This window comes from Pungitius pungitius, chromosome 13 (assembly GCF_949316345.1).
Source record: "Pungitius pungitius chromosome 13, fPunPun2.1, whole genome shotgun sequence".
Classification (NCBI taxonomy): domain Eukaryota; kingdom Metazoa; phylum Chordata; class Actinopteri; order Perciformes; family Gasterosteidae; genus Pungitius; species Pungitius pungitius.
The window spans coordinates 6,617,725-6,644,773 of NC_084912.1; the positions used below are offsets into that span (position 1 = coordinate 6,617,725).

Sequence of the window (27,049 nt, forward strand, 5' to 3'; positions counted from 1 at the left end):
GCAAAACACAAATTCTTCTCAAACCCATGCACCAACATTTCTTAGGATCTGCCAAACCTTTGGGCAGTTACACATCAAAAGAAACACAATAAGCTTTCTTTTATTGCATCCACACAAAAAAAAACATAAAAACATCAATTTAGCAGAACTATTGGGGCAAAGAAACGTCTAAAATTAAAATTCCACTTCCAGAGAAGCACTATAAAAACTGCAATCATAGAAACACTCCCAGAGCACTATCGCCCAAATAAACCCAAAATGCAAACATTAAATATTTGGTCACGGTAAAGAGCAGAATTGGACCATTTCAATTGGTTTTATTGGAAATTATTCTACCAGAAATGTGTAATTGTTGAAGGCAATATGCACAGATTTTTAAGAACTGACAAAAAAATAGAGCTACAAACCAAGTGCAGCAGTTACACTCTAGCTTGCTACGACTTGCTACGACGTGCAAGTCTTAGCTAAATTGGTCTCTTTTTGGTGTTTGTATTATGCTTTTACCAGTCTAGCAGTGAGCTCCCTTCATACTATGCAGCCTTAGACCCTCCTGGAACTCATGGGATTTTATGCAATTAAGTTAACATAATCATAGTTAGTGACTTGCTCTGAACACAGAATCAGTATATAAAGGACTTTATAAATATATAGCTTACTGTATGTAGGCCTATTTAAAAACTGCCATGTTATGTCAACTTTTCAAGATGACATTTGTCACTTTTTACTCACCCCATGCCAGTCAGAGCTCCGGTAAAGTTTGACTGACAGCCGCAGAAGAATCAGCCACTGTTGTCCTCCGTTGATCTGCTGATCTGCCGTCTATCCAGAGAAAGAAAGAAAAGGAAGCCAACATTAAACGTCGGTCAAATTTCCCTGAATACCTCATTATATTCCTCCCTCGCGGTGCTCTGGCGACGTGGTGGGACTGTCGTTTGTTTACGACAAAGCATATTCACTGAGGAAAATGTAAAGGACAATGACTGGACCCGCGTTGCAATTGTTTGGTTACAAACACCTGATTATTATGGTGCATGAGTTGAGAAATGTGATGTTTATTTAATGCAGGACCGTGGCTGTAAAATATCAGCTCTTTTAACCTAAGGTGTCTGGAGAAGTCTGCGATGGAGCTGTGAGGTGCAACTCTGCATCCATCCAGCAGTTCTTGATATGTCACCAGAGTTTTGATTTAACATTAAGGGGAGACAACAATAACACATTTACTTTATAGTAAAGCAAATGATGAGTTTCCAATGTAATTTAGGTGTCAAATGAAGCTATAGGTCTTGACCAACCAAATAAGAATTGAAACAAAAAAAAACACATATATGTAGTTTAAAAGTACAATAAGTAATACACAATCTGACAATATTATTTGAAATGGATTTATCTCCAAAAAGGCAAATACCAGATAATTTCATCTTTGCCAGTTTCCCATAAGGAAATGTCCCGTAACCTTTGCAGACATACAGAGTATATTATTATGACCTAAAACAGTGCTGCCAATCAAATACAGTCACTCTAAATATTTTGAAGCCACTACATTAATCTCCCCTTGGGTCTTGCCACTCGGTTACCCTACATGGAAAACATTGTTCCTGACCCAGGAATCAGGGTGTAAAGTTTGGTTTGGGTGTGTTTATCCGTATCGGTTACATGTTAACGGCGTTTACCCTTTGAGAAAAGGCAAAGCACCAGCGCTGTGGACAACCGGCGAAAAATTAAAAGAATTATTGAATGGGTAAGGAGTACATTTCTAATCCCTCTGGGCTCAAAGCACATCATAATGATGATCCTTGCAGCTGCACAGTGTCTGGATCGCTGCAAACCAGACCAAATAAAATCTGAACCAAGCTTAAAATGCTTTTAGTTGATGTTGTTAAATCCACAACCCTTTACTTAAAAACAGCTGAAGTACAAAAGGCCTTTGATTTTGAGAGTAAAGCATATGAATACCTGCGTGTTGAATGTGTGTTTTTTTTATCTGCTGCACATTTTTTACCCTAAATGTCGAGACACAGAGAGACAGAGAGAACAACTGAGGTTAAAATTCTTTCTGAGCGCTTATTTGGTCCATCAACAGAATGGATTCTGGCATGGAGTTCTCCATGAATGTTGTGGATCCCCCTCTAGCTAAACGTTGCCTGATAACCATCTCATGATCAATAAACCTGGTAACTCCCTCCTGTCGCTGTCACTTTTAAACGTTGTGTGACAACCCGATTTCACCTTTCATACACGCCTTCCGGGTGCACGCTTCCTTTTCTTCTGACGCCACTCCCCCCCCCCCCCCCCCAGAGGATCTTATGCTGTTCTTGTGTTGCTTTGTAATGTTTTGCATCTGGCTGCAGGGCGAGGGGCCAAACTCCCCGAGTTGAATAGTGTTTTTGTTCAACATCATCATCCCAGAAGAGAGAAAGAGTACACAACGGCTGCCTCAAACAAGGTTGTCAAGATGTCCGCGGAGGCCCCACGCCAGCACAGCCCAGCAGGCAGCTGCTGCCTGCCAGGCGCCCATCTACAAATAATCTATTGTGGGAGGAGGTGTCAGCCTATTCTGTCAGGGCAGACAGTGTGTGTCAAATTCTGAGCGAAAGCTTCAAAACTATTTCATAAAGATCTTTGGTAATAGTAATAGTTTTAAAAGTTGCAGAGAGTCCAGTAGTACTTTAGTTAAATCGATCGTGGGTCGATTACTGAACCGGAGCCCACGGGGACCCAGGGAGACAAGACAGGAAACAGTTCCTGATGGAGGAGTAAACAACCACAAACAAATACACAAAAATGACTACAAAGAGACATGAAACAACCACAGATGCAAAAAAAAAAAGAAAACAGTTTTTCTATGAAGAGATGCAAAATGAACTACAAAGAAGTGCAAAATGATACCAGAGAGACACAAAACATCATCAAAGAGTCCTAGAACCAGCCCATTAACACTTGAAATAACCACAAATAGAAGAAGACTGACTGCAATTTCGGCACGGAGGACTAACAAAGATAGGCAAAGACTACAAAGGGGAGCGAAATGACCACAGAGACACAAACTTATTTCAAATGATAAGTCCATTTATAAGTGGTTAAACATGATACAAGGCCCCATTCAAGACATGGCTTTATTGTTTTTGATTATTGATAGATATTTGGCCACATTCCTCAGTGAGTGATTGCTGGTGAATAACACTTCTCCTTGTATTACAGAACAGCCAATCAGATTGTGACAGCCCAGCGATCAGGTGGCACGTCAAACTCCATTAAGCATGACTGTGATAGCTACGGGGTCCATGCCATGAATTCACACTTTTCGCTTTGATATTTTTGGTTTATCTACAATTTCTTGTGACGAATGAATTCAGTTTGACAACTTTTCATAGACATGGAATATGCGGCATAAACCCCCCCAACCTCCAACCACCAAAACCCCTCAGTCGAATGGCTTATTCCGCGTTGGAAATAGCTTACAGACAGTGAAGTAAACCGCAATCAGTTTGTATAAACAGCATGAGAATATAGCTCATGCTACCAAGCCAATGCAGTATTTCACAGGCCTGGCTTCTGACACAGGTCGTGTTAACACTAAAGCGACAAGGCACATCTGGGGAAGTGGCCGCCTTGAACGAGCCACTATTTTACTTTAAAAGATAAGGGGTTTGCCCAAGAGGTTAATTCATTTGATTAAACACCATTAAGCTGTTCATACAAAGATTGCACATGATGTAAAGCATAGTTTCTCAAATGTACCACCTGTGGGCCAAAGGTGGTCCTAGGAAACATTGTGTGGCCCAAGAGCGTGAAATAAAATTCATGAATGGTATCTTTATCATCGGTGGACCGTTTGAATACTTTCACGTTTGAATACTTTCACGTTTGAATACTTTTACTTTTAATAGCCTCTGCAAATATTTTCACCGACGTGGGTGCATTCCGACAGTAAATGTTCAATAGACAGCAATCTCTCGCCCAGGAAAACGCTGTTGAAGGAGGAGTCGACATTGTTTGATTGGCAGCCTATTTGTGTACTTCTGCGACGGCACGCCTGTGGTTACTTTAACCCAAACGAATTGTTCAGGTAGTTTTGTCGCTCAGATCTTACTTGGTTTTTCACTGTATTTTCCTCACTGACAACTGTTGCTGGTGTTTGTAGGACAAATCGTGAAAAATGAGGCGATACTTTGATATCCTCGAAACTGAATGATGTGTTTTATTTGGACAATGTCCCTCAAAAATGTTCACTAAATTGCCACTCAGTAATAACAGAGACGCTCGATGTTATACATTTGATAGTTTTCACAGCTTCGACATGTATAATTCAGCATCAGTATTTAAATGAACGCTCTAAAACACTATGTTGAGTAAAGATACTGCTTCGATTAATATTTGAATACATCAAAGGCCTAAACTTTCAGCAGGTTGGAACAAACATCCAGCAGTGGGACATCTCTGTACTACGGGACAGCTTCCAAACAGCGTTTCAGTGGGTTTCTGCCAAAGTAACGAACACATTTTAGAACATGTCCATCTGTCAACATCTCACCTGAAAGCAGAACAAGTCAAACACGTGTGTTTTGACAGAGAAGTATGTGCGGGCATCAAACAGGTCAGTCCTCTCTATGGGTGTGTGTGTGTGGGTGTGACTTTCTAGGAAAAAAGGGTGAGGAACCTGTAGACCGTGCATCTTCTCGGACTTCTTAAACTGTTGAAATACGGGACCTTCTCGCTCGGCGACTGCAGCGAGTCAGAGACACGACAACCCGCTCTGGCGAGTCTCTAAAGAAGTCAAGAACGCAGCCAGGACGCGGACGCGTGTCCTCCGTCGGTCCAAGGCTCCTGCAGACGCATCTGGATGTCTTCCTTTCGGGAGTCACGGCGTGAATAGTCCCGGGAAGCCCCACCTCCACCACCCCGTGTGTTATTCTCGGCGTGATCTCCTTGCGGCGTGGAGCGCGCCGCACAGTGCCGTGGATCCGCCGCTTCGCATCGACGAGGAGGCTTTTTTTTGTTTGTTGCGCGGACACAACCCGCCGCTCACTGACAGTCGGGACTTTTTTTTTATTATTTATTTTTGTAATACGTGTCCGTGTAATAATGTCGCCGCTGAGGACGCACAGCTGAATGTGAGCAGTGTGGATCCGGCGGGTAGTTAAAGAGAAGAAGGTGAGCGCGCACCTTGCATCCAGCCATGGGAGGTCAGATCACCAGGAACACCTTCTACGGTAAGGGCATCTGCCGCCACGGGTATTGATTCTTTATCAGGGTTGTGGATCAAGTGATTAGGATTTTTGTTTTGGAGACGATGTAGTCGTGTTGGAAGCGTGCTGGTGAAGCCGCAAGGCTGTCTGCGTTGGAAACTGTAGGCGTCCTTGGCTGACTAAAAAAAAAAAAAACAAGAAGAGAGAAGTGAAAGAAGCCAAGTTGTCCCACCTTCTGTAAGTCACGACTGGCTGTGCATTGATATCCCTTTACATGATCATGTCATATAAACATCCCAGAGATGGGTTTTGCTCATGGCTGTTCTTCTGCCTTCCAGTACGATGCAAAGTAAGTCAGAAAGAACCAAGTTGGTCTGTAGTTTGGTTTTATTTGTTTGAAAGTGATTCACTTGCAGGCGTCCTGAATGCCTCCATGTTGGGAAACTGTGTCACAACTTTTTTATCTTTATACTGGATATCAATTGATGAAACATGTGTCAAACAGGTGCATTGGACATTTCTTTTTACCTATTTTGACCTTTCAGAAAATTAGTCGGCAACTATTTTATAATCACTTAAGTACTTGTTTAAGCAAAGATGGTCACTCAGGGCCCCTGAATATGTCGTCCCTGCCGTGTTGTCGGGGCCCCGTCCAGCTCACGGGATCATGAATCATTCAGCACCTCCCATTTTGCAAACTGACATTTAGATAACACAGTGTGTGTTAGGACAGAGGTTAAAATGATCATTGTGTTTTCAACCTTTTTGAATGAGCATTTTTGTTGAGATTACAACAAACATTGGATTCATTGAAAAAAATAATATCCCTTGTCTTCTATGGTGACAATCTTTGGGATCTTCATTCTTGGTCGAATACAACAAAACATTTGATGACCTCATGATTCTCTCGACCAAATGATCAATTGACTCATTGAAATAATCTCGGATTATTATATAATTAAAATATTTGTTGGTTGCAGCCCCAAACATTAAAGTACTGTACATTACAATACTTTGAATATACCTGAAAGCTTTGGGGCTTAAAACCTTCTCATGTGAAACTACAAAGAAATCTCTTTAAATGTTTAATCTATATTCTCCAGAGGCCCAAAACTTTATCTAGCCTTGTATTACTTTTATATAACTTACAAAGCACAATGTTGCCTGTGAAGGAAACAGTCCATTGGAGAGACCTTCAGGCGGAGTTTTTTCTCTATTTAGAAGATATTTCATAAGATTTTTTAAAAAGAACAGCATTGTAAAAAAAAACAGAACTGATGCACAGATGTTTTAAAAAGCTAAAAGCGCATCTTTGGCTCTGTCGGACACATCCTGTGAGTGCTTGTACTGTAAGAGAGGACCACCGGGCTTCCATACGTACGTCACACCCCATTAGGGCCTCTGTTGGGGCTCCTTACTGAGACCCAGCCTGGGGATAAAAAAAAAAAACGAGTAAGAGCGTAAGAGGCCAGGTGACACTGGCCAGGGCCTTTCTTTGTCTCTGCTGTGTTAGTGCTATCCAATGAATGGCAGCCAAGCCAGTCGGGTTGTGCATTAAGTAACATTAGCCTTTCCCAAATTGCTCATCTGACTTTTGTCACGACACCGCTCTTTTATCACGACAGGGGTCTGGTCACTGTTTACCCAGACGTCTGCGTCAGGTTGCACGACTCAATAAATACACTTTAACAGCCATCAGCTCCTTTTGGTTTGTTGGGATTTTCAATCCCCCCCCGAGTTGGTTGATGAGAAGAATCCGGCACGTCAAGTTAAAAAGTGAACATTTGTTTAGAAGAAAAAAAGATAGATGAACAATTCCCGCAGGTGCACCTGGAGACTACATACGTATCACAAAGTGATCCATCCAAGAGAGATCTGGTTCTGGTCTCAAACAGCTATTGTCCAAGATGCCCAGGTGTACCCCCCCCCCCCCCCCCCCCCTCTGTACCATCCTGTGCAAAGGGTTACTGAGTCAGATAGAGATTTATCTTCAAGCTTTCTGTACCCCTTTCCTCCCTGAGTTCCCTTGTGGGGCTTATATGGTCAGAGGGTTATCTCCTGCATTGTCAAAACACCTGCTGACTGAGAGACATACTACAGCTAGAAGGAAAAGTGAAAAGGAAAGAATAAAAATAAAAACACAAATTGTGACATAGATCTCACAGGTTCTAACTCGTCATTTACATTATATCAAAGGTGCTATTTTTTATCATTCAATATATTTACCTATCCAACTTCATTCAAAGTTTAACCTGTGTGCTCTGAATGCTGTAAACACAAGATGTGGGGATGTAATTTAGCCTGTAAGGTCCTGCTCTTTCTTATACTCTTATATCCAGCATTGGGCCTGGTCATTAACGGAGTACAATACAATCCTGCTTTGTTTTCCAGAAGACATCACGTCTGACATGACATCATGGATGCAATATGGTTGAAGGATTTGTTATGACTTCATTTAAGGGCATTGTTGTGCATAGAGCACAATTCAACATTGTTCTGCGGCGACGAGAGCATGAGCTTGAGCAAGAGCTTGACAAATACACTGCGCCGAGCCCAGAACACTTGGCAGAGCCTCTGGGATTGTGATGTGGAGGCAAAGCCTCCTAGACCTTAGTTTAACCTCAACAAATTAAAGGCTTTAACATCCAATAGCGTCATTATACCAGAGCTGGTCTCAGAAGTCACATGATCAGTCATTGCCGATCTTGAAAGTATTGATTGATTTGTCTCCGGGGTACAATATAAAACCTCTTGACCCTCGAAGGTCACTGAATAGAAGGCAAGAATAGCCGCCTTTCGGCAGCGGCTCACGTGGTTCTCTCACGAACAAACACAGCAACTCCTCCACAGTCTTCCAAATTTAGGTGTGAAAGTACACACAGCTATCTGGGCTGAAGGAGTGTTAATGAGGCCTGATTTATTCATTTTATAGTGCCTGAAGTCCTTCTAAATGTAACTGCAGAGAGGACTTAAGTAGTGTAGTAATGGAAACTGCATCAAACCACTTGATGAGGTATTTATGTGTATCTATATATATTTTATCATGTCATCCATCCAGTTTGAATAATCCGCCCCTAACATTTAATAAGGACCAAATATCTGTGAGAAACAACAGCACAATGACCTTGGTAATGTGCTTTGAAGAGAACTGTGGCAACACAGAAAGGGAGTCGGCGTGAAGTAGGGCTTGTGATGACATGGAGCAAACGCTACATTCTAAAACTCCAAAAGATTACTTGCTCTATTATGAGGTTACAGTGAGTGGGATCAGTCCTGATTCTACCATGTTCACACGGGAAAAAGCTCTGCTCCAGTCAACTGTTTCCGTCTGAGTCATCTTTTTGTTACTTCCTGACCGGGAAAAACAAGAAGAATGTTACAAAGCCTCAATTTGAAAAAGTTATTTTGCGTTCTTCCCCATTCTGATAAGGCAGGTAGTGTGTACTTGACCCTGCGTCTAAAATACTGTGATTCCTACGCACTCTTTAAAACATGAGCCACAACTGGAAATAACATGTAACAGCCATGCGCCGCTATTTTAAGAGTAGCTTTGAATAAACAGCCAGCTGAACATAGACCCATCGAGAACCCCTGCGAGAGTTTTGAGCTTGCTTTCTGCTGAGATAATTCAGCTGTTGGAGATGAAGTTTGAGCACCATTCATGATAGCTAATCAGTTTGGTTTTCTCCTCAACTGATTGATGTACAAAAGGGTTTCCGCCCTGGTGATACATTTTCATTATGTTCAACCAAAAGTTCTTATTGAAAGGAGAGCGTTTTGCATAAACGTTTCACCGCTATATTTTTCTCATTAACTGCCAAACCAATCAATCAATTGCTTTCACCCAAGGATCCTTTTACATGTAGTTTAACATGCACAAACACGGCTCTCTCATGTCTACAGTGCACTAGATGTGTGGTTGCATTGTGCTACCGTAGGAAGCTGAAAACAGAGCCCTAAGTAGATTATTTGAATTTATTTTTATCTGTTACAGGAACAGGTGAGATATGTGTGAGAGTAAATGACATGTGACAGCTTGTCACTATGTTCAAAATTAAGCCTTTGGTGGTCCAAACTGTCTAATATAATATTCTAATCTCATCTAAAATGAGGGTATTTTACTGTAAATGGCGGCCGAAGAAGAATTTGTTCAGTAATGTAATTTTCTCCCCCACCCCCCCCCCCCCCCCCCGCGCAGATTCTCTGAACGGGCCGTTTCCCACCACGTCGCACCGATGCCACCACAAGCCCAAGCGCTGCCTCCCCATGCAGCCGTGTGGAAGTTTGTCGTCCTTCCCTCTCCTCTTCCATCCCAGCACTAAAGGCTCGCAGATTGTCATGGACATGTCGCAGAGGACCGTCAAAAGACAGGCCAGCTTCTGCAACGCCATCACCTTCAGCAACAGACCCATCGCCGTGTACGAACAAGTTCGGCTGAAGGTACAAATGATAGTATTTATTTCTGACACGGTCCGACCATGTTTTGACAATACAAGCTTTAAACAGTAGAAAAAGACAATAAAAAGGTCAAGTGCAAGATCCCAGCGTAACTATATGAAAATATAATTTGAATGAATAGATCTCTGAGTGGGCCATTGCTAGAAACTAGTGTGACTTGATGCTAAATGCAAATGTAGGGTGGTACTCCCAATTGAAACAAATGCAACAAAGCAATGCAATGAAGAGACTTACGAAACCAAAAACCTATTATCCTTCTTTTTTAAATGTAAGGCCTGTTTTACCAAATTTGTAGCACGAGATTGTTCGCTCCTGGACAGATTGGAAAGATCGAAAAGTCCCAACTAACGTCATCCCCGACCAATATCTTATTACGGTCATTACTTCCAAAATACTGCATGACCAACAAAAAGTATACTGTAATATTAGTCTTTACTATTTTAAAGTGAAGACGCTAATTGTGAGTCACAAGTAGATTAAAGTCCTTTGGCTCGTTCACTCCTTCATTTCCACTAAGCCTGTTTTCATTTGGATTTTCATTTCATGCTCTCTCTCTTCATCCTCCGTTTGTGCTCGCTCCTATTTTGTGTTTCTCTCTTTCCTCTGCTCTTGTGTGGGCCAATGCAGCAACAGCTTAGAACAAGTTTCCACTTCACCTATCGGGCCATCTATGTCTCGAAAGTGAGAGAGCAGGGCAAGCATTGCCATGTGCGGACGGTGTTATCTGGCACGGTAAATGCAAAGTAAATAGAGGCTCAAAATAAGACAAAAATCGTTTGCAGGTGATAAACATACCGAGATAACCTGGTTTGATTAAAATGGACTCTTCAGCTGGACGCTTACGGTTGGTACCATAAATGATGGCTACGTTGGTCTGTGTGTTTGCCTAAATTCACGGGATTATCTAATGATTATAGGATGAATTGCTGTGAAATATGGTATAGAATACGAGGTCCTCTTCAGGAGTAAATGTAGATACTTTGGTTTAATCCAATGCCATCAGGTAAACATTGTAATCTGTCCAATACTGTCCAAGAGCTGCAAAAATAATGACATTCTTATCATTCTTTTTGTGTTTTAGTTTATGCTATCACACTAAAATACAATAATGAACTTGGGTATTTTTAGTTAAACTGAATGGCTTAATTATACGTACTGCAGTGCTAAAACATCCCGTCCCAGAACCTCAGAACCACAGGCTTTCTTTTTACCTTATAGTTCAAACTCAAAGATAAAAACAAATTTATGATAAATCCATGAATCAAAATATGTATTCTCCAGATCACTAAAAAGCAGTGCTGCTGGAGCGGCGCTCTTCGTCTTGGTTTCACATCCAAAGACCCATCAAGGATCAACCCTGATACTTTGCCAAAGTACGCCTGCCCCGACCTGGTTTCCCAGAGCGGCTTCTGGGCGAAGGCCCTGCCGGAGGAGCTCTCCAATGAGGGAAATGTCATCTCCTTCTGGGTGGACAAGAAGGGCCGGGTGTTCTACCGCATCAACGACTCCAGCCCAATGCTGTTCTTCAGCGGGGTGCAAGTCTCTGAACCGCTGTGGGCTCTGATAGACATCTACGGCCTCACCAGGGGGGTCCAGCTCTTGGGTGAGTCATGCATAAAAAAAAAATAGAAAAAAACAGGGAGTTTTTTGTTGAGCGAGAAAGATCAAAGGGATCTTCAACAGTGCCTGCATCTTGCTTCCAGGGATGGCGATGGCGGTCTCTCAGTTGTCCAGACTAGTACCTCTGTGATGTAAAAAGAAATGTGGTACAAACATACATCGTGACGAATCTCACAGCCTTTATTTGCCGAATACTTACATTTTTGCGTCTGCAAAAGCCATTGACGCTCCGATCAGCATTGGCTTTACCTTTGAAGCTACGATAGTTAAACACTAAAAGAAATGATACAGCATCAGACATCGGCATGTTAGCATGATGACGCATGCTACAGTCTCAGTCTATATTATTATAATGCTTAGCCATCAGAAACCTTTTCTGCATCAGAGTTACTTTTTCAGCCTCATTGGTTTAAAAGGTGATGTCACGTACAGCTGCTCCACTTTTCCTGATCTCACCCAACAGCTCAGTGGAAAAAGAATGTGAGAGATTAGGAAGATTGTATAGTTACCACGGTCGTTAGTATCAAAGACATTTCCCCGGAGGGGAAATTAAAAAATGTCTGAAATCTGTTGTAACAAGCTGTACGTGCTGTTTAAAGGGTCATTACATCAAAGAAATTAAAAGCTAACAGGTCCTCCGCAATTATTTACAGCAGTTTTTCACCGCCCAGAATCATTTGAAGTATATTTGGGTTGTACACTGAGATGCATTTGTGAAACACATGCATCCAAAACAGAGGGTCTCCATTTTGGAAAACAATTGCAAAATAGATCAATAGGGATCCTTGTGGACGCCTCTGTACTTATTTATAACCTCTTCCAAGAATTGCGTAGCCTCTCTCAAAATAATAGAGGCTGTCAGCACTATTAATACAATTGGGGAGGCTCCCATATTGTGTAGATAGTGCCATTTAACCTCATTTCTCCCTGTGTGGTTGACAGCGAGAAGCACGTTATCTCGTGATGGGCTGTTTGGGGGTTCACCGGCCTCGTGGTGCTGGACAGCACACGGCTCTTGTTGAAGAACAAGATGAGAACGTTGGTCATCCCAGGAGGACACACAAAGAGGAAGGATGATGTCAGGGAAAGACACGTCTGGGGAGATTTTTCCCCGCCTGACTCTGCGGATCCAATTCAGAATTCAACTTCAATCTCCTTTGTCACGAATCCATGTTAAAACGGGATGATAGAATAACAGAACTGTTTCATTTTTCCATTAAAATGAAGATATCCCTTAATGTTAAGTCGTAGGTCGTGTAATCTGGGCCTGTGAATGAGGCTGTCAGCCTTAAATCCCACTGTTTCTACTGCGATTTTCCCACATCGATCACCTTCATCCCCGCATTGATGGCTTAAACCGAAAAGCCTCGGCCCTCAGTCAGCTGAAGGATCGCTTTGCTATCAGCTTTTCTCTCTAGCCCGAGAGCTTGACTCCTGGAGAGCATGGTATATCTCAAAGGTCCAGTGTTGTCTTGGCAGTTGGCTGAAGTTCAGCAAACACTTAGTCTCTGAATTATGGGCGGACCACATCAAAGTCTGGTGTTGAGGGCTGGCACATTTGCATATTTTCCTTCAACAGGACGGTTCATTTAGTTTCTTAATGATGCTTACACTTAGGTCTGGTATTAATGCTGCACCAGCTGTTAGATATAGAAATTTCACCTGTTGTGGGCTTGTTATCAAACACAATCTGTCCAGGTGGGGGTTAGAGATCGGCTGCAGTCGTTTGTTTTACAGGAGCCAAATGGAGCGTGGAGCTGTGAATGCGCTCTCTGGACTGTAGAGAATGGCTTGGTGAGGTGACCTTTATTTGGCTTTTGAGATGAATGTGCAAGACAGTCAAAATATAAGAGAAAACAAGTTGATATGGATTCTTGGGTCCATTAACTGTACACGGTAACTCAGTCTGTGTGACAGTGGAATAATGGAACTGCTGTGCTACTATTACTCATACAGTTGGTGATTTGCAGGTTAATTTAAACATATTGTTGCGGGTTGTCATTGGCTGCAGCCATAAAAATCCTCACCCTAAAAACAATGAAATATGCAAAAAATATGTTTTTTCTACCTAGAGATAAAGGCTCTTTTTTACCATTACCAATTGACGATTAAGAGTTGACTAGAGCTTACCCCATAATGTAACTTTTTGGAGATTTGGAAGTGATAGAAAGAGCTCATACAGGAGAGGGATGGATCATCATATCTCCCTACCTCACCACAGCCCAAACTATTTATTTTCAAAGTGATGAGGACTTAAGTTACATCACTTGAGGTGATTTATTAGATTTCCTGCAGCTCGCTCCAGAGACACAAAAAGTTATTTTTGCCAATTCATCTGCACATGCAGTAGAACTCAAAGCCTCAACACACTTCCTCTTAAGCCGGTGGAGTTCCCCTTCAAAGTCTGAGAACGTAATCTGGGTGATGTCATCAGAGTTACTTTAATTTGGGATTTGAGATTTTATATCCCGCATTAAAGGCTGCGTTACAAACTGAGATGTGAGATCTGAAGATGTGGGCATTCGCCATGAAGGACACAGCTCACACAACCATCAACTCGGACCAATCGGCCTTCTCTCCCCCTCATTTTATGACCCACGTATTGAGCCTAACGTTATGTGATCACATCCTCTCTGCAAATAGCTTCTCCATCTTAAATACTCCATTGATTCATTTTGAATGTGCTCACATGTCAGTATTCATTACCGTTTGTGTCACATTTTTTCTACGAGCCGCCACCTGAGTATTAACGTCTACTGAAGTCTTAAAGGCACAAATTAGTCGTTGCTTTTCAAGTAGTTTGATTACAATTAATTGTTTTTATGGTCCTTTTTGGGGGTGATATTTCTATAAAATTCATTCTGAAACCATGTGATACAAACTATGCTCTGATCTACTATGAAAGTGATTTGATTGATCACTGTGGTTTGGATCCTGCGGATGAGATGCATCAAACAGTGTTTTTTTGTGATCTTTTACATCCTTACACACTCTATTAAGGAATTTATTACAGCTTCTGTCGATCGTTGCCTTTTGTTGCTTCCAAACAGCTTTCATTACATTCCATTACATGTCATTTAGCTGACGCTTTTGTCCAAAGTGACTTACATTGCATTGTAACCCATGCATTACATTCTGCCTGGGGAGCAATTAGGGGTTGGGTGTTCGACATGGCACATTGTTTCCTGCCATCGGGTCTAATTCTGATGCTTAAGGATCTTTTGAAGAGCGGTGCCGTTTTCTTCTCCAAGCTTTTTATCTACAGAGTGCAGTACAGTCGCTAGCCACCGGTCCAAGGAGTCAAAGATGATCCTGAGATCAGTGAGACAGCCTGAAAGCTGAGATGCTGTTACGTAAGAGAGAAAGCTAAATTAATCTGCTGGAATCAAACTGAGCCTCAGGGGTTGTGCAGACCAACAATGCTGCCCATGCAATTCAAGAAAGATATGTTACATCACCACACTTGTCCTACTCACGCAGCTATCAATAAAGACGAAGAATAGAAGTGCCTTGCTTGGGTTTTGCACAGAACGGCTTGTGCTACGCTGAGACACATTAGGCCTTGGAGGGGCTGACAAAAGGCTTCCTCAAGTGGGGAATATGTCTCAAACAACATAGCGGTTTTCAAAGCACAATTTGTCAGCTGTATTTTTACAAATGTCTCTAAACACTATTTTTTCAAGGATCGGGCTTTTGAAAGAGCTTTGTGAAACAAATACATCATTTCCACACAGACATTTTTTTAAATGTAAAGTTTGCAACGCAAGTTTTTCTATATCTTTATAGTCAACTTTTCCAGTTGTTGCAGAAGCTCGAGAAATCAGGTCACCAATAACTTCCGAGCATTTTCAGTTTCATTTCCCTGAAGCGAGACTCATATGGGAATGTTATACCATTCTGCAATCAAACTGGCATCGCTCCCTTCACACACGTCCTAACAGGAATGTGTTTGTTTACGGGACGACTCCCGGGAGACCACCGAATCCCCCTGCCTCGAACAGGTATGATGGATTCCTTCCAAGTTAGATAAGCGGAGGGACTCAAAAGCATCCTTTGATGGATGCAGGATGCTCTACTGGGGGTTTTGTTTACTAGGGGTAGATGAGTCACTTAATCACTGACAGACTGGTAGTGATCCGTGAGACCGTCAGCCAACATCATCTGCAACCTGTCTCTCTAGTCATTAGAAAAGAATCTGCAAAATGGCCGCAAGACCGTCAAGAGGCGGCATGCATCTCAGGTGATTAAAAGGAGGGTGCTGACATCCATCATGTCTGTACATGGCATTGCAATGCATTAAGCCTGCACAGCATCACGGTGCGGAAAACCTGGCGCTGTGCGCTTGTCATGCTTTGTAACATCAATGTTTCTCCCTTAGGGGGCCAGAGGAGGCCGTTTTGAAAAAAAACGGACCTGGTGTGTTTTAATAACTTGCACAATGTAGATTTTGAGCAGAGACGTGGCTCTATGGATGGGACTGATATTTTTTCCACAGCCCTTCGTGGTCTGCAGAGAATTCAATTCTTTGCATTTGAGGTTCCGTGACTTGCTTTTCTAAAGTGCGTCGATGGGTGGATTTCCCTCCACCTGTTGGTTGCTGCCGCGGTGCCGCTCTAGACTGATGTCACATTTAAAGCTGTCCATCATATAGTGGTGGTTAGTGTAGTGATTTGTTTATAAGAAATTAATACAAATTCACAGACAATGGGACGCTTTCAAGATAAAGCGCTACCTGGCGCCCTGTGAGGGCTTTTGTATTACTATCGCTATGTAGCCGCAAGCCCTTTGAAGCAGTAACCAAGGAATATTTTAAATAAAATAAAGGTCATCCTCTTCTTCACTGTCTGTCAAACTGATCTGAACGTATTGTTTTAGCTCCAAGGAGCATGCTAGCATTGTCATTGCGAGCAAGTTAGCATGCATTTAGCTAAAGCACAGCCCCTATAAAGCCAGCATGGCATGTTTTCTAATTCACTCGTGCACATTTGCAACATTCCTCAGCTTTGTCTGAGGCATTTGAAACTGTTGTTGTCATTTGATACTCATGTTAATTAAAAAAAAAAAAAAAACTGTAAGCGCTTAAAGATCACTGCACGTTTGACTAATTCCGGAATCTTTCAACGGCTAAAGACTATAAATGCTGAAAGCATAAAAGCTCTAGGCCTACGCTGCACAAACATGTCGGGTTTTCTAAACCTGATCGTTCTGTACTTTCCCCTCTTTGTGTCTATTTTTAGCCGTGTTCTTTGACTGTCTAACGCTCACTCACTACAGGTCTCACTTATTGTTTCACTTGTCAACGCAGATTATGTGGGGTTTCACAGGTTCAGATTTGTGGATGAAATGGTTTTAAATAGAGTGGGGTCGGATAGGTGCAACCTGACACAAGCTGCAGAAATACGATGAATGGCTGAAAAACAAAATGAGGGCAATAGACTTTGAATTCTGTGTCCTTCTTCTTTGTTAATTTTGATTTATGAAGACAGATGAGCCTGAAGGGGTTGATTACCCCAGTACTGCAAATGGATGTTGTACCAATATGTTACATTTCTGGTCGGTTGCCTACTGCAAGACCCTCCAAGAACAATAAGCCGGAAATTCAGCATGGTAATATGCAAAGTCATCTGTCAATTATCAGTCTGCTGCCAAAGGCAAACAGGACACATCTTCAAAAAGAGATGCTACATGTCCATATTATAAACATTTAGTAATTTTCTTGAGCTGAATTCTTTTGGCAGAATTAAACTCCAATCATGAATCATTTATACAGCCTGTCGCTCTTCTTTTTTTTCTTCTCTCCGGCTCTCTTTGTGTGCTCATCACACCAATAAATCATATGAAAAGGGATTTTTTTCCGGGAGACTGAACATTTAAACCTGATTATTGTTGCATTTTTCAACACCATGGACCTCGCAAGTTCTCCTTTTTTGGAAGTTACTGAAGCCTGCAACTTATCTCCAGGTCAGAAGAACCATTTCAGCCCATGTTGATACCTTTTTTGGGTAAAACTTGTGATGCTGGAAATGATTGTGGTCGAAGGCTGTGGTAACCTTGTCCATTTCTAAGTAGGTATATTGTCCCTTTTAGCTTTCTCGCCATATTTGATGCTGAAGCTGTAACTTTGCTCCTCGGTGCTCAGACCATCACAAGTCCCGAGTTGCTTCCCAGGGTCAACATAACACAGCGGTACGTGCTACATCTAACAATTTCTGTGACTTGGGACCCTTTTACTTTGCAACATTCATGCTGTAATGCCATCTTTTTTTTCTTTTTCTATGCCACATTCTTTTGTTTGCTAAATGTAATGTTTTTTAATTTATAATTACCTGTAGTTCATCTTGACAGGCATCTACATCTGCACACTTGGCGCTAGACCTTATAATAGAGATGCGTAGTTATAGTGCACGAGTCAACAAGTCTTGTATGCTGACTGCCAAAACAATGTACAACAAGGATTGGCGAAGTATTTATACATCGAATAGCCTAAATTCCAGGGCAAAGGCACTTTGGTCTAGTCCTTTGTTTATTACATATATTAATAGACTTGCATGCTATTGTGCAATGATATACATTTTTTAAATATATCAAAAATATAAATATTGAGCAGGCAGGACTAAAGGCCTGAAGGTGACTTTTAAGCGTTATTGGGTACTGAAAAAAGGGCGATATAAAATGATTAAAATATATAAGTATTATTATTATTATTGGTTGGGAGCTTGAAAAGGTCCTATGGCCAAGACGAATGAAGGAGAACATCTTAAATGCAAATGTTGAAAGTGATTATAGCAGTTCACCTTGCCCAAGATAATAAGCCAGCAAGAGAAAAACATTGGATGAAGGCAACCATGGTAACGGTGCTTCTGAGACTGGTGTGAGTCAAGAGCAGAGAAAGGAAAGTGTCAAGGAATTACTTGAAAAAATTATTAGTGAATACGATTTTCAGATTGAGTGAAACATTGAAGGGGGAAATGGTCTTTAGCATTGACGGCTAAAAGAAATACTAAAGTCAGCCTACAATGTTTTAAATACATACTGCTGACAATGAGTGAATGAAAACGCTGCCTTTGCAGAGTGTCCATTGCTCATATTAAATGTAGATTACATTTTCATCAAGTATAACTCACTTTCCTTTTTGTTTTAATGTTATACTTGATGAGAAACTAACCATGCTGCTTAACCTCGTTACACATTTCGTAGATGATTTGGGGGATTTTCCTTTCAGAAAGTAATTCTGTTGGACAGTCTGTTTCAATGAAATGAGAGGTCCCGTATAAACTAAAATGTCTTTTGACCTAACATCTGCCAGCATGTACACATGCAGGATTAGGGTCTTTGTATTTGTGTGAACTCTGGTTCAAGTGATCTCAGTGCTTGGAATTGATTTGATTTGTTGAACCAAAATAAATGCGCCTCAGCTGGGATTTAATCAACCCAGATGGATTTGAACAGATTTGCGGAGCAATCACAATAGATATCGTAATGGTGCCTGTCAGATTTAGATCCTGGGAGCCGAGTCGTACAGAGGGAAGTCTTCTGAGAGGAAACTAATCGCTTTCAGATGGACAGGATTTGGTCCCAGCGAAGACATTAATGGGTACTTTGTATTCTGTGTATATTTTCTTCCAAATGTGTCTATCTGTGCAGTTTTCATAGAGGGTGTTTCGACCAAAACAATGACATGAATCAACAATCGGAGTTATGTGCTTGACAGCAGATTGTAACACTCAAACGTGAAGAAGGGTTCAAAGCAGGGTTGTTGAAAAGTGCATGGTGTTTCATGTATGCAGTGTAGAGGCCCCTGTGGTTAAACCTGGCTGGAAACACTGCCCTTGTGACAATCCTGAGGTGCTGAGCGTTGTTTTCACCGACGCCATTGGTCACCTTTCTTTCCACAACCCCGGTCCAAAACTCGGAAACACGTGGCACTAAGCCAAAGACTCGGCTCCGCACGTGGCTCCTGTTGCACGAGGCATCCGAGCCTCTCAAACTGTTCACCCCGTGTGTCGATATCGATAGCGCTCTCCCCTCCTGCTTCACACCCAAAATACTTGTGCTATTATCCACAGTGAGATACCACTCCTTTAAAGCTCACTGATGCAGATTTACCCATGAAGCCATTTTTTTTCTTTTTTTTTCTTGTGGTCACTGATAAGTAAAAGCCCTTCCCTCTCCTTTTTGGGACATTCCCTTCCCACTGCCTCCTCTCTCATGACAGACGACTTCACTCACTCATTCTGGACAGAGCCTCGGATGGGCCTCCTAGGGCATGGCCAAATGCGAATCCCCAAATGCACGCGGGCAGACAATTGGTGCAGCTGCCCTTGTATAGAGGTTGTAGCCTCACTAAAGCCCCCAAAAGCGTCCTAATGCTGTTCCTGCAGGCCGAGGAATCAACTGAACCCCGCCTCGTCTATTCAGTACGGCGCAGTAATGGTCTAACTGGGAGCTGTTCAAGACTTTAAAAAGTAAAAAAAAAAGAAAAGAAAAATGTACTTCATTAAGTTTCATGCATCACGTAGGCCTCTCTTATCCAAATGAAGTGGAGCATATGCGTTAGCAATGCAGCGCCTTTTTAGCTGCATCACATTCCAGCATGTTTGCCCCGTTGAAATAGGGATGCCGGTTTTTTAGTTACATGCTGGACGTCCTCCTCCGCCAACATCATGTTCACTTTCCAGGAACTGGCTTTTCAGGATCGCATTAAGAATGTCAGCAGGTTGCAACTTGTTTGAATAGGTGATCCTAAAACAGGTTGAAGGATTTGCTGCAGGTCAGTTTTAGTGAAGGTGTGTGTACTTGCTTTCTCGGAACCAAGACAATCTTCCATTATGTTCAAGCAAGTTTTTTTCACAATTTTGTGCAATGCATAATAGGAAGGCGTAAACAAGAGGTCAACCATTGAACCTGCACAGCCGTGTCAGTCTGGTATGTGTTACACTATTCAATCACAGCTTTCCTCCTGAGATTGAGTTGCTGGATCTGTTCAAAAAATCCCATCTGTATAGTTTTTGGGTCTGAAAAATGTGATGTGAATGCTTTGCTATTCAAAGGTTTCAAGGACTTTCAAGGAAGTTCAATATAATTACCATTATGTTAATTGCATGCCATTGTAAAACCATTGACGCATTGCCAAACCTTAAAAGTTGTAGAGCTGTAGTGAATTTCTCTGTGAGTGCCAATGCTTTTTTTAAACATTATTAAGAGGACAAAAGAAAAGACTGCGCCCAGCTGTGTGTGGGCGACATTTTAATTAGCTAGCACTTTAAGAGGAAAGTTTTTCTCAATAGTAAAAAACAAAACGTGTTTACACCCCGACTTCTAAAGGATGGAACTACTTTTTACTATTTGAATATCTCAAGTTTTTCCCAACCTGTTTTTTGTCGGACATATTGCTGAAAGCACCAGATGATCCCGAGCCCCGTCACCAGCCATGTTCAAAATGAAAGGCTAACCTTTTAACTCCCGGGTGATTCCCACGCTTAAAAGGCAGTTTCGGCACAGCGGAAGCCACTTATATCAATAAAAAAAGATTCAGAAAGAATCATTCATGTACAAATGTAATCAGGTAGTCCATATTCATTTAGGCTCTTAGCTACGGTTATTATAACACATATTTTACTCTGATAGCTGGGAGTAATTATAACAGGAAAATATATAGTTAAAGATTATAGTGAATAGGTATTCTCCTTACAAACTGTCTAAAACAACATAATGAGATGCAGCAGTAAAATGTGGTGTTTCTCAGGCAAGCTTGTGTAATTTATACTGAAAAAAAGGAAAAGTCCCGACTGCTCGTGATGGAGACAGAAAAAAAAAATCCATAAAATCCATGGTTGAAGCTCCATTTGAAACTGCTGGACTGAACTACGAAACAGTCAGGACAATTAAGTAAATGAGCAAAGCTGTCCCTTTTAATTAATTTCATATTACTGCAATAAATATACAAATGATAATTTGATGACTTTCTGAGAAATAAAACTAAGTAAGACAGAATTTGAGGTTTCCCACTGAATTTAAATCATGACTTGGACATGATGGGAAGAAAAAGAATGCAACAGAAAAAGAAGCACACCGCTCCAAAAGATTTTTAGGCATATCATGTATAATGGGATTAAATTCACACTGTAAAAAAAAAAATTATTCTCCAATAAGTAAATCATATTAACGTATTACGTTCATAATTCATGAAATTGAATTTTACATTGATGAAAAGTTACAAAATGTAACAAAAACAAATTGCCATAAGTGGATCCTTAGGTTTTTTAAATATAAATATGAAGTTCTGATATGATGAAACACAGGAACAGAATAACACGGGAATCTTTTACCGCATCATATCATGAATTCTATTTCGTCAAATTATTTGGGCTTGCAATATTCCACCGCCAGCTGACAGCAGATAAGCCTCTGGGGACCACGCAAATGACCGTTTTTGGTTATGGCCAGCGGATATCCCGACTGTGTGTACAATGTCAATGTTGTCTGATATGTAACTTGAGGTGTGAGACTGGATTTGATGTTACTGACGATACTGAATGTACCACCAGATTTCCCAAGTTTCCCAAGATGAAATCTAATTTACTCTGCAGTCCTGGGTTCCCAGATAGCATTTTGTCCGATGAGTTACACCTCTTGTAAATATTACTACGGAAACTAGAGTGAATACATGTTTATTTGTATATTGTGTTCATTGTGCTGACTTCCTGGTAAAATAAATGTAAAATGAATCTGTTTATAGATTGCCGGTGCCCTGGTTGGGCGTCACTGAACGATATAGAAAGATTTGAACAGGACTGTATATCCATGCGCTGTGGGTTTGTTTAGAGAGCGGTTATTTACCTCTTGTCATGCAACCGTGAATGTTCCTCACATAAACACCATCACGAAATGACAGGAGATAAACACAGCGTATTGTGCGTTTCATCTGTGTAATCGCGCTGTGTGGCTCAAAGCTCTTGTCAGCCCTTTTTATGTGTTAAATTCTTTCCCCCGGACTCCTTTTTTTAGACGGAACCAAGGAAGGGCTCATACATATTTATGTGGCTCACATCTTTATCTCTCATTGTTTCGTCTTCCTTTATCTTTTGTAAATCTTGTTTTGTTCCACAAAAAAGGTCAACGCTTCGCCGTACGGTCGCATTTGCCACTCTCCTCACGGCTTGTTTTGACTGCTGCGCCACTCAAACTGTGAACCACAGGAAGCAGCAACAGTTATCTCCCCCCGTGGCCCAAAGTTGGCTAACTCTGCCTTGAAGACGATAAGGCTGCTAATAATAAGAGCCCCATGCTTGGTTGTGGACACTCTTGAACTGAGGAAGTAATTAAGTCCAAGCGGTTTATCAGTGGCTGGCCGGAGATGTGCTGTCTTTGTGTGATAAAGGGGGGAGCTGGTGAGGTATGCCCCTTCTCTCTCGAGTGGCTTCCCCACCAAGTTGTTCGTCCTTCTTTTCCTTTGTCGCACTCGCACCACTACATCCACTCAGCTCGGGGGAAATCCCAAACCAGGGCGAGACCGGAGGAGCCACACAACAGCCATTGTGTCAATCATCCCTCGGCCTGTGCCGCCCCGCTCTCTCCTTGAATGTCCAATCAGGCTAATTTTAACCCCTGCCGGAGGGCTGGGTTAAATATGGCAGCGTGGGACGTGCCGAGATTGCGTGCACGGAACGACTTTGTTTTGCAACGGTGTCCCCCATGTGGCTTTTATTTTAATAGTGGGTAGAATTAGCATAGGAAAGGGTATTTGTGAGAGAGACAGATGCCTTTCCCTTTCAATGATCAGGGGGGGACGGGACTGCTTTTAGCCTCAGGACTCAACTAAAAATGTCAACTGTGTATGTAAGTAGAATACACTCACTGGTGCTGAAACAGTGTGTTATGTAAGCCGCTAGTACTCGTGGCAGCTCATTTCAGATATTTGACACCCACTGAATACTGCTCATACACCGTTTAGTCTTTTACAGACTGAAAGTAAACCAGCTTCATTAAATAGTTCTCATTATAATGTCTACGCTTTTTTTTTTTTCAGCTTGTGGCTAGATGTGCATCTCTTATCCTGTCACGTTACATAAAGCTGTTACGTCACTTTTACTGTGATGGAGCCACTGGCCCGAAGCTACAGCGTGCCACCTCTTAAAGTCCAGATGTTTATGAGCGTATCAATGGCCATGGGAATAACGACAATCAAAGAGCGTATATTAAATGTGGCTCGGTGATACTCGTATAGAGCTGGGAACGGGAGATTTTATTTTGTGACTCTAGTGGCTGCAGACATTTGGTCTATTGTTTCAGATATAATTGATCTTTTCATAACTTTTCCTGTGTGGTTTGTCCCCCGCAGACAGCGAGATGGTGACCCTCGACTGCCTGCGTCCTCGTTCTTTCGCTGCCTCCCACCGGGACTCCATTCAGCGACACGGGGACGACCCCCGCCTTTCCATCAGCCTGTGCGACCTGAGCCTGCAGCAACAGGAGACGCATCTGGAGGAAGATGATGATGAGGAGGAGGAGGAGGAGGAGGAACGCCTACAGCGCTTAAGCGCCGCCTCCTGCCACGTGCCCCAAAATTCGCAGAATTCGCAGCAGTGCTCGCTGCTGCCCAGCTGCCTGGACACCGATCTGCACTTCCACCCGGTGCACGGCGCCCACGTCACCGCGCTGGACAAGCACACGATGGCGCGGCTGGATCACCGCGGCGACGAGAGAACCCTGGCGTTCACCAGTCGGCCGATGCGCTGCTCGGAGACCATATTTGTGAAGGTGAAGGCGGGGGCCGCGCGCCCCGGGTCCCTCTCCTACGGCGTGACGTCATGCGACCCGGCCGGCCTGAGGCCCAGTGACCTCCCGTCCAACCCCGAGTCCCTGGTTGACCGCAAGGAGTTCTGGGCCGTGCGCCGGGTGGCCGCGGCGCTCCACAGCGGAGACATCTTGGGCTTCGTGGTGAACGTTGAAGGGGAGGTCAGGATGAGCCAGAACGGCACCAGTGCAGGGATGCAGCTGTGCGTTGATAACTCCAGGCCGCTCTGGATGTTCTACGGCCTGCACGGCAGCTTCACGCAACTCAGGATTTTAGGTATGGTCAAAGTACACTTTTTTGTTGTGACAAAAACACACAGTTGAAGGAATTTGAGCACACCCGTTCCACTGATCTTAACGATATTTCCATTTAGTCGATGCAGTCCGGGATCCATTCAGTAACCTTTGGTGGCTGGATTCCCACTCGGCTGAGTCACTGAATAGTTTTCCCCTCCTAAGCCGCCATGGATGTTCCCTTGGATTCTCCCTTTTTGTATTATAGTATATTATAATTTACTCTCCCTCTGGATTCTTTGAAAATCAAGCCATACTTGTAGCACCTCGCGCAGGCTGAAAGTGCTTTGGATGACATAAGAAACTGCTTTGAGTCGACAGTTTGTTTGCCTCCATTTAGATATGTTACATGTTATTTGTGTGTCGCAGCTAGTTTTGAGCATTGTAAAGGCCTTCCATCTTTATTTTCTAGGACATTTAACTCACATTTTCAAGGCAGCCCAAAATAGTCTTCACCCCCTTTTTTTGCAAATCCACAAAAGTCTGAAATATTAACTACGTCTAACTGGGTTTTTAAGTTCGCCATTTACAGTATTTAAAATTCTTAATTTTTAATAAGACAGAGCTCCTGCATTTTGGATAATGACTGCACACTCCTTTTGCCGCCACAGATGATCTGAATTCTTTAAAAACAAGATTCCCCCTCACCCCCCAGTTTTAACGCCTAAATAAGTTAACTCCGTTATAGCAAATTAGCCCGCTCTTTATTATTTTATGCATTATTAATACAATATATTTCTACAGGACAAGTTTTCTGAGAAACTAATGATGAATGTACTTAGGTTTGTCACAACTAGTTCAAATTCTGTCTCGCGATTAATTTCTGGATTTCCGTTTTCTCCTCTCTTTCATGTAGTCAGTCCAGGGCTGAGGAAGTTATTTCTGTCCTGCGTGGGCACCCTGCAGCCGGCATAATGCAGCAGCACAGGGTCCGTGATAGCTCCTTATGACGCCCTCCATATGCATTATTAAAATGTAATTGCAAAGAGGCTTGAGACGCTGGGTTTCCCACCCACAGTTTGTTCCCTGATCACCGGTCCGCCAATCACCTCCTTTTTTTTTTCCCCCTTGTGTATTTTCTTGCACATCCCCAACCCCAAACCCCCCCCCGCTGGCGCACGCCGCCCCTTCTTCGAGTCATTACCCACTCCAGCTGTGGGGAGTGCATTTGTGACGTCCCTGCTCACCCACTCGTTGAAGCTGCATGCCACGAGTTGCCATAGAAACCGCTAGCCAGATATGCAAGTGACAGTTTGTCATGGCTGGGTGTTGTCAAGCCTGCAAAGTGGAACAGATGGGAGCCTGTTGTCTGTTACTCTCCCATGGTCATTTTGTCTGTGTTATCTTTCTAATTTCATGTGAGATATTTGGAATCAATAATAACCTTTGGTACTTGTGTAGTCTTAAAGCTGCTATAACCAATGCTTTTCTGTGAACAATCGATCCCATTTGATGGGGCACCCGCTTAGTGCTGAAGCTGGAGGGAATTACGACGTGACTGTAGCTCCCGTCAGCTTTTTGGATGGTTGGTTCATTGCTGGTTTTAAACGAGTCTTTGTTCTCTTCACTCTTAGAATTTTCAGCTCCAATCGGAAGCTGATTTCAGTGAAAAGGTTTAAACTGTTACTACACAAAGACACAGTTAGCGGTTAGCTGGTGCCCAGAGTGAAGCCTTTAAGGAAGCTGCTTCAAGGTCCTGATGCCTGATTAGAACCTCGTCAGACATCCGTGTAAATCTGGAGAAAATACAACACGTGCAAGTGAAAACAAGCGTACCAGGCGTCATATATCCGCCTCAAATACAAAAACGTCAAACATTGAAATTCTCCTTTTAATGTAAATGTCAACTGACAATAGAAAAACAGCATTCCTTTGTTTTTTACAATGTTTAAATCCCCGTTAGAGCCCAATATTCACCTACTTGTCCAACGCCAGTTTTTTGAGCTGGCAACACTGTGTGCATTTGCTGAACTTCTGTAAGGATTAACTGCCAAACAGTTAGCCACATCGGCTTCAAATGTCGTGTTATAGGATGTTGTGTTGTAGGTGTGTTTACAAGCTTGTTTCTGCTGCCGCCAAGTGGCCAACAAAAATCAGTTGTGCAGGTCTAATACCTGAATAACAGGTTGCTTGTATGATAAGCCAGAGTTGAAAGCCACCAAATGCTCAAGCACAAATAAGTCTCCTGTAATGCCTGCATAAGTAAAGACCTTCACATGGTCGATCTGGTCAAACAGCCGGCAGCACATTTGTAATATAAGATGAGATGAAAGGTACGCTTGATCAAAAGTTACACAAAGAGACACATTAATGTTATCCATTGTGCCTCATTAAAGATGTGCAGGACATGTGTTAACAGCCGCGCTGCCACATTGATTCATGTTAAGTAGGTGATGGAATGATGCATAAATGCTAAAGTATGCATACGCGTCTTTGTATCCACTCTAAAATATAATATAAATAAATAGATGACTCTCACAAACGCCCATCCCAGCAGAGTGGTACAAACACATTGATCTCAGTACCAAACTAAAAAGGACACTAACTAGGTTTGGAAAGGTTTTTGTGTGGAACACCATATTTTGCTACGTCTGCTGTTGTTTTTTATGCCGCGTGCCGTTTATTGCGCTACTATGGTTTGTTTATGTAGGCTGAAACTCAGACTGCAGGTTGGAGTGATTAAAAGAAAATTAACA

The 27,049-nt window shown here is 42.4% G+C and overlaps 2 protein-coding genes across 2 annotated transcripts in view; one reads left to right on the forward strand and one right to left on the reverse strand.

Annotated features, from left to right (window-relative positions):
- Nucleotides 1-800, reverse strand: part of sorcs3b (sortilin related VPS10 domain containing receptor 3b) — a 69,915-nt gene extending 69,115 nt beyond the window's left edge. The window contains exon 1 of the mRNA XM_062566733.1: nt 730-800. The gene's annotated coding sequence lies outside the window, so the exon portion shown is untranslated. The remainder of the gene's footprint in view (nt 1-729) is intronic.
- Nucleotides 801-4,458: 3,658 nt separating this feature from the next.
- Nucleotides 4,459-27,049, forward strand: part of LOC119214265 (E3 ubiquitin-protein ligase NEURL1-like) — a 28,001-nt gene continuing 5,410 nt past the window's right edge. Inside the window, exons 1-4 of the mRNA XM_037465932.2 lie at nt 4,459-5,210; nt 9,385-9,626; nt 10,926-11,247; nt 23,605-24,336. Of these exons, the coding sequence (XP_037321829.2) occupies nt 5,177-5,210; nt 9,385-9,626; nt 10,926-11,247; nt 23,605-24,336 (1,330 nt within the window). The 5' untranslated portion in view covers nt 4,459-5,176. The remainder of the gene's footprint in view (nt 5,211-9,384; nt 9,627-10,925; nt 11,248-23,604; nt 24,337-27,049) is intronic.